The 8,280-nt window shown below is 55.8% G+C and overlaps 1 protein-coding gene across 1 annotated transcript; it reads left to right on the plus strand.

Annotated features, from left to right (window-relative positions):
• Positions 1 to 5,841: 5,841 nt before the first annotated feature.
• On the plus strand, positions 5,842 to 7,562 carry ZG16B (zymogen granule protein 16B; the record flags this gene model as incomplete). Its single annotated transcript, XM_081300050.1, has 2 exons — positions 5,842 to 5,966; positions 7,184 to 7,562. The coding sequence occupies 2 exons, from the start codon at positions 5,842 to 5,844 to the stop codon at positions 7,560 to 7,562; spliced, it is 504 nt and encodes a 167-aa protein (XP_081156176.1).
• Between the last annotated feature and the right edge of the window lie 718 nt (positions 7,563 to 8,280).

Consider the following 8,280-nt stretch of genomic DNA (forward strand, 5'->3'; position numbering starts at 1 on the left):
GGCTTCCTGATCAGCTGTCTGGGTTCACCCATGACCAGTCCAGCCCAAGACCTGTCTCTAACTCCTAACCCTTATCCAGGATTTGGAGAGAGCTGAACCCTCACCAGCTAGTTCAATCAGAAAGACGACTTGTGGAAAGGCCCAGGGTGTCTGGGGCAGGGAGACTGCAGTAGGCGCAGGGAGCAAACACTCCCGACCAAGGACCCCTATCTCAGAGTGCTCCATTACCCAAGTGTCAGATGCTCTTGCCCATGATCCCCCAATGGCCAACCTAAGACCAGGACTTGGTGCAGATAGTTTATTTGGGATGTGACCTCAGGAAGTACAGGTGAGGAAGTGGGGAAACTGAGGCAGGGAAGCACAGAGTTTGTACAAAACGGCAGTTCCCTTTGTGGGTAAGCTCAGCCCTGGCCCACGGAGGACAAGGACAGCAGGGCTGGCATTCCTCCTGACCCCCAAGGCACAGCGTGGTCCCAAGGGCATGAGGTTCTCCAGCGCAGGAGCTGACTCCAGCTGAGGCTGTCAGTCAGAGCTTCACCTCTGTGGCGGAAAGTGGTGGGGGTGGGTAAGTAGGAAGGCACCCCCCCCCCCCCCCGTCTGCACCCCACAGGCCCTCCTCGCATGGCCAAGGGACCAGTCCACCAGGGCAGCCTTGGTGACGGGTCTCTAGCTTATTCAAGCAGAGTGGGTCTTGCAAGATCCTCAAGTGCTGTGAGCACAGAAGATGGATATGCTCTGGCCAGCTTCCTCCCTCCTGGTGCCACCCCCACCCCCACTTCCTGGAAAATGTACCTCTGATGCACATGTTCCTGTCACCTGTGAGCCTAGGAGGAAGGCTGGAGAGGGCTTCTGGGCAGGGGTCCACTACCTTGCTGTCTTCCTGCCTTATGGGTCTGCATCACTTAGTGGGCAGTTGAGCTGAGGTGGGTGGGTTGGACAGTCCCCCTCAATTGCAGCAGGGAAGGTGCTTTGTCCCTCTGAGTCCTGGAGTGTCATGCATGGGGCAGGCAGGGGAGTCCCTGTTTGGAGAGGAGGAAGATGCAGCAGGTAGGAAGTGCTGGGTGCAGATCGGAAGGCAGCTCCTGAGGTGTGATTGGAATCACGTGGCTGATTCCAGAGAGAGGAGGTAAGCCAGCGAGTGGCCCTGTCAGGTCTGGGGACTTCTGGATGGCATCGAGAAGTGGACTAGAGAGAAAACTGGCCAGAGGGAACAAGTCAGAAGTAAAAGGCGGATCACAGACCCAACTGACCCTGTGGTATTGGGAGGAGCCCGACACCACATGCTGCTGAGACGTCTGAAAGGGTGGAGCCTGGAGAGGGAGAATCCAGGGGCCTTTTCTGAGCCTGAGCCTGAGCCTGGCCACAGCTCAATGGATTGTCCAGCAGGGCACAGGTGAACAGTGGCCCAAGGGAACCTGTCAGAGAGGAAAGGCAGTTCCACAGCCTGGCACCCCACCCCCAACGGAATGGGTTGCCTCTTTTCAGTCCCTGCCCCCCCGCCCCCCGCAGCTTGGCTAGGGCACCTCAACTCCAAGTACAGAGGCCAGCTCTGAGTTGAATGTTAGTGTCTCCTCAATTTGTGACTTCTGATGTGACATAAGGGGGTGCCCTTTGGAGGTGATCGGGTGCTGGTGAGGTCATGAGGGAGAGGCCCCAGGATGAGGCTAGGACTCTTATAAGAAGAGGTCCTAACCTCAGAACACTCCTCAACCACCCTCCTCTTGGTCAGACAAGAACACAGGGAGACGGCAGCTGTCAACCAGCCAGGAAGCGACCATCACCAAGAACCCAACCCAAGGAACCTTCACCTTAGACATCCAGCCACCAAAAACAACTGGCTGGAGCCTGGCCATCTAAGGTGTTCTTGTAAGGCTGCCTGAGCTCATTAAGACTCCACGTAGGCGCCAGCAGCCCCGCATCCCCATTTGAAATTTGAATATATTTTAATTTTTTTTAAAAAAATTTAATACCTGTACTAATGGGATTTTAGTTACATCAAAGATTAGGCAAAATGTGTGTCTGGAGGTCCAGTTAGTGTTGAGTTTTGCTGGGGAGCAAAATGCCCAGCAGGTAGGGGGGTGCCCACGTGAACGTGAGTGGTGCCGTTGCAGGGTCCCAGGGACGCATCGTGGAATGGCCTCCCACTCCCCAACTCCTCGAAGCCTTCCTGGGTAGGGGCCTCATTCCCCAGCAGCAGCCACTCAAGGGAAGTCCACACACGAAGGCCAGCCTCTGCCCTCGCCCACGAGTTCCCATCCCCTTCCCAGCAGCCTCTTCTGGGAAGAGGCTGAGAAGCGATGGGCTGAGGGTGCATGGAGAAGCCAGTTCCCAGCTTGACCCCAGAAAGTTCAGTCTGTCCCAGGACCAGAGCTAGGGACCCAGGCTCCCGCCTTCAAGTGAGGCTGGGACTTTCTGTAGAGGACGAGCCTGGCCCTTGGATTGAAGTTCTGACCTGCTGTGCTCAGAGGGGTCCCCCAAGCCCCACACCAGGAGGGTAGGGAGGCCAGGCCTGTGTGATCTAATCCAGCTGCTGACATACAAGGCCACCCAGCCCAGGGTCCACCTCCCTGGAAGGAGAAGGCTTCATTGTTCCCTTTTTCCTGGCAGAGTGCAAACTGGGGCGTACCCAGTACATGGAATAAATGCTCAGTAAATCCCCCTCTTGGGGAACCCTGATCCCAAGGGACAAAGGGCTGTGTTGAGCATCTGTGAGGATAGACTCAGGGCCAGCACTTGGGCCTAGGTGGCTGGAGGGTTCAGGGTGAGGTTGATTCAGAATGGTGACCTCCCACCTGTGCACACAAAGAGCTGACACATGTGCCTCCTCCTGTGTATAACAGCAAGTGGGTACGCCTGTGTTCCTGCACTGCCCAGCGTGGGTGTACACGTGAGTCTGTTGCCACACCTGCCTACTCTGTGTAAATGTGCCTTGTGGGGTGCCGTTGGGCATGTCCTCCCTCCGGCCAGGCTGCCAACTGCCTCTTCCAATTCCCCACTTCCCTGGGTGGTGCTTCCTGGAGTCCTGGCCCAGACAGACCTTCTCCTGGTGCCAAATCCTTCTAGAAGGCATTGGAACAGGCAGCAAACCTGCAAAAGTGCCTTCAGGCTGGGCTGGGACAAAACACAAGCCGCCTTTGTGTGGTTTCTAGGCCCCTGTCTCCAAGAGCTCTGCCGCCGCCAAGGGCTCTGGCTCCTCCACCTCCCGAAGGCCCCCCCTCCGCCCCCCGGCCTTGGCAAGGGGCCACTACCCTCCCCGACCCAGCCTATCCTGCATCTGCATGCCAGAGGGTCACCGGGAGGACAGGTAAGAGGATTAGGATCAGAGGGGACCTGAATCAAGGGCTCCAAAGGCTGGTTGGCACAGTCACCTTTATTTCACCTATTTAGTCCCAACTGTGACGGCTGTGTTTGTTCCAGGGTGCGGCATGGGTGTCCAGTAGGGGTGGGCAGACAGTGTGTGAAGGGCCAGATAGTGCAGTCCTGGGCTTTGTGGGCTGAGGGTCCCTGCCGTAAGCCCTCTGACCTACCTGGGCGGCCGGTGAGGGACAGGGCCCAGCTTCCTGCCCTGATGCTTCCTCTGTGGACAGTGGCGTGGGCTTGCACCACATGTTCATGTGCCACAAAATACTGCTGTTTTGAATTTTTTTTTTAACTTTTAGATGTTACTGAACCTTTATTTTATTCACTTATTTATATGTGGAGCTGAGAATCCAACCCAGTGCCCCACACATGCTAGGCAAGCGCTCTACCACTGAGCCACAACCCCAGCCCTCTCTTTTGAATTTTTCTGATGGTTTTAACATGTGAAAAACATTCTTAGCTCAAAAACAGATGGTGGGACATAGTTTGCTCACCCCTGGCATAGGTAGTACCTGGCCCAGGTGAGTCCTGGAAGTCCTGGGGAACCCCTCCCCTGTCCTGCAGCCCCTCCCCTGCTGCTATTTCATGAGACCAGAGTCCCCATTCTCAGGAGTTTGTGCACATTCCAGGCCACTCCCTCCCCACCCTTTCTTTTATAAGCACACAGAGGTATCTAGACACCCCCCCTTTTCACCCAAGCAGGGTTGTCTTGGGTGAAAGACTCGGTGGTGGGGACATGGCCCTCCTCCCACACCTTTGCAGGGTTCGGTGTGGTGGATACCACTGCCTGTACTCTGTCATTGCTGGCCACTCTGGTCTGTTTGTAACCTGTTGCACCTTCCAGGGAATCAGGCTGTCGCCTGCCTACACGGTGTAGGCTTGGCGTTCCTGCCCTTATGTGGAGAACCTGGATCCTCACAGCAATCCCAAGAGTAGATTCTATGTAGATAACAATCCACATGTAACAGATGAAACGATCGCATCCCTGGTGAGCAGGGAGTTGGGATTCACACCTGAGCCAGCTCCAGTGCCCTGTGTTGACCATCACCACCCGGTGTCTGTCCCAAAGGTGGGAACCCTGGGGACAGCCTTGCCTTCAGCCAGTCACACCGCCACCCTTGTCTTCACCTCTTCCCAGACCCCGGTTCCTCTCCAGCGGGGAGGCGCTAGGCCTTCAAGATCTTGGAGGCAGAAAGTCTCCTGCTTCATGGAGGCTAGACTCAGAACGGTGTAACTCAAACAGGGACCTGTGTGCGCCAGGTACCAGTCTCCCTCCTGGAGGGCACTGAGGGCACTAAATGGGGAAAGTTGGCAAAGGGGTGTGGTCTGCTGCACCTAGAAGCTGCCCGGAGTCCAGCCCGGGAGAAACACCAGCACCACCCAAATAAGGGCAGACCCCCAGGCGCTCACAGAAGGACTGGCCAGGAGAACCACCCTCTCCCGATCCTCGGCCTCCCATGGGGCACCAGCCCCAACTTTGGTGTCCTTCTCTCCCTCAACGCCAGTCCACCCTCCAACTACACCTAGACCTACGACAGCGGAGAAGCTACGGTTTCCTTCCGAGGGACAAGACAGGTTCAAGTGTTGAGCTAGATTGTCCACTCTGGCTCTCTGGCCAGGAGAAGCTTGGCTTGGACTCTGGAAAGCCCGCCAGAGCCGGGGTGCTGCCTAGGCTGAAAGAGGCCCTGGACCTGCTCTACACTGGCGGGGGTCTGCACCCCAGAGAGCTTCTGAGGACACCCACCCTGCTACCCCCAAGCCCCCAGCCCCCTAGGGTCTAAACCTGCCTGTCCAGCCCAGGGAAGGGCTCCAAGAAGCCTCTCCCAACCTTGAAATCCAGGTCAATCCAAGTACTGATGAGAGAGAACACAGAAGTAACAGTAAAGTGCCATTCACTGTCCCGGCCTGTTTGTGTAGGCTGCTGGGCCAAAGCAGCAAACACAGCACATCCGGGAGCCTCCCCCACAAGCCTCTGGGGATTCACCTAGGAAGAGCCCCCACTGCCCAGCTCCTTCCTTCCCAACCCCCTGGTGGCCCCTGGCTCCTTCCTTCTGGACAGGGGCCCACAGGAACTAGGAGCATATAAGGGGCAGAGGAAGGACACCCAGGCTCCAGGAGACTTACCAGCCAGGTAAGGTGCTCTGCTCCCTGAATGGGCCGGGAGGTTGGGCTGGCCCTGCACTAGGAATCAGGTGACTCTGCTTTCCTCCCCAGAGCCCTGAGCACCAACTAGAAGCCATGCTGCTGTTGCTGACCCTCGCCCTCCTAGGGAGCCCGGCCTGCTGGGCGGACTATATATCTGGTGGGTCTGCCCCTCCAGCCCATGTCCCCGGTGGCCACCTCACCTCCCTCTACCCAGGAGACCCAGGGACTCTCCCAGTTCTGTCCTGGTCCGCTCCCCAGGCCACGCTCTCTGTTGCGGGGTGGGGTCTGCTTCTTGGGGTGGAGGAGGCTTCCCTTTGACTTGGTGTTTCTCCCACCATGGTCCTTATCCACACAGAGATGTACGGGTCCAGGAAGGGCACGTTTTTCTGTTCCTCTGAGCACAATGGAGAAGCCGTCAAGGGAATTCGGGTGTCTACAAATGGCCTTGGCATCATTTTAAAGTGAGTGGGGCCTGGGTGGTGGGACCTTGCCTTGGTGACCCAACTCTCCCCGGACTCAGAAACATGGTAGAAGGACCCCTTACAGCCTCTTTCCCCAAATCCTCACCTGGCTCCCAACAGCTCTTTAAGCCAGATGAGGGGCTGGGGATGTGGCTCAAGTGGTAGCGCGCGTGCCTGGCATGCGTGCGGCCTGGGTTCGATCCTCAGCACCACATGCCAACAAAGATGTTGTGTCCGCCGAGAACTAAAAAATAAAACATTAAAAATTATCTCTCTCTCTCTCTCTCTCTCTCTCTCTCTCTCTCTCTCTCTCTCTCTCTCTCTCTCTCCTCTCTCACTCTCTCTTAAAAAAAAAAAAAAAGCCAGATGATTCCTGGAGTCACAGAGCCACCTGTCCCCTTCCCCCAGCCACCTCCTCTCCTGCTCATTGCCTCACTTCTTGACTCCACTTGTAAGTTCCACTGTCACCTTCTGAGTTGCTCAGAGAGGGTTGGCCATGCTTCTCCTTACTTTCTCCTTTCAACCCAAACAACTCAACCAAAGATGGCACCTCAGTTCCCTTGAGACAACCAAGGGGAGGTGTATCATGCTAGAGAAAAGGAGGTGGGGGTCAGAGTGGACCACTGAACGAACATGAGTGGCCAGAAGTATTAAAGGCAGAAAACCCTAATACCGGATGCCCCTGCTTGAGGTCTGGGGTGGATCTTTGCTCTGCACTTAGAGGTTACTGGGGATGTGGGAGAGAGAATAGGGCACAGTCACCAAAAGCAAAGCAGACAGAGTGTGGGTAGGGCATGATAGGGAAGCCCTAAGACAATACCAATTGAGCAAAGGGACTCAGATAAGCCCAGCCAGGCAGGGTAGGTGGACTGGTGCACCTGGAGGGGGCAGCTCCTCAGGCCTGTGACTCAGACTCCTAAGTGACTCAGGAAGGTCAGTCTTGGCACGTGACAGCAGCCAGCTCCTCCTGAGGATCATGGGTCATCATGACTGGACCCTGCCTGAATTCTCCTCAGGATGACCTCAGGGACCCTGCCCAGCAGTTGTTCCCACCTTATACAGGAGGAAATGGAGCCCTGGGGAGGCTGGGTAATGGATTCAAGATCACAAGCCCCACAACTGCTGGGGCCCAGGGTCTCAGGAAGCAGAGTGCAGGAGGGGGCAGGGCCCAGAGGACCAGGCAGTACTGGGTGCTTAGGGCTTGGTCTGTCTCCCAGCATCCAGTTGCAGCTTGGAGACTTCTGGGATGCTGTCCAAGGCATTCCAGGTGGGACGTCTCAGGAACTGATTCTGGGCCCGAACGAATACATCACAGAGATCCACGGCACATTCTTACTCAACCTCAAGCACCTGATTGTGTGCACCAGCAGGCCCCGGTGTGCCTCGTTTGGGAAGACATTTGGCCAGGAGTTCTCGGCCTTCCCCAGAGAAGAAGGCGAGGTGCTCAAGGGCATCTGTGGCGTACGTGGTGTCTTTGGCATCAGGGGCATTTCCCTTAAGTGGGGTCAGGCACCAACGACGTCAGATACACAAGGATCCGGCTACCCTGATTGGATCCCTGCGGATGCACAGAGTCAGTCTGAATCTATAAAGTAAATTTACCAATCAATAAACTTCTGCAATAACAGAATACATCCAGGCTTGGTCTTTGGGTTTGAGGAACCAAAGTCCCCAGGGCTGGAGCCCAGTGAGTGGAGATGAGGGGTGAGCCCATCCAGCTTACCTCCACTGACCAGGGCCAGTGGCAGGCTTCTCTGAGTGAGCAGGGGCAGGGATGCCATTTGTTCATTCATGTGTTCGTAAAGCAAGCTTTTGCCAGCTCTGGTCCACACCAGCTCCCCCTGGGAGAGGAGAAAGGAACTGAGAAAGGACTAGTAACATCCAGCTGAGGAACTGGCTGCCCCAATGGGACAGATGCATAGGCAGATGGTGGCAGTGTGTTGGGGCATCTGCACTGATGGGGACGCTGGCAGGTGGTTAGGCGTAGGCAACTGCCCAGAGGTGAGGTGGTGAAGGCGATCCCCACTCACTGTCTTGACAGGGTGACAGTGACGATGAATGCTGGCAAAGTCGCGCTGGTTGGTGGGAAACCAAAACCATGAGACCCTTTTTATATAATTGGGACTTTTCATTTTCATGTTTATGTTTCTGACAGGAGGCATGAGTATGTTAAATGCCAAACAAATTAAATTTCAGATGGCTAGAACATAACAGGTAGTTCATGCCTTGGAGGCTGTTCTGCTACCCCTCAGCATATCAAGGACAAAGTAGAAGGCTGTTCCTCTATCTCAGCACATTGAGGACAAATCTGATA

This window comes from Spermophilus citellus (genome assembly GCF_964194105.1).
Source record: "Spermophilus citellus genome assembly, chromosome: 6".
NCBI lineage: Eukaryota > Metazoa > Chordata > Mammalia > Rodentia > Sciuridae > Spermophilus > Spermophilus citellus.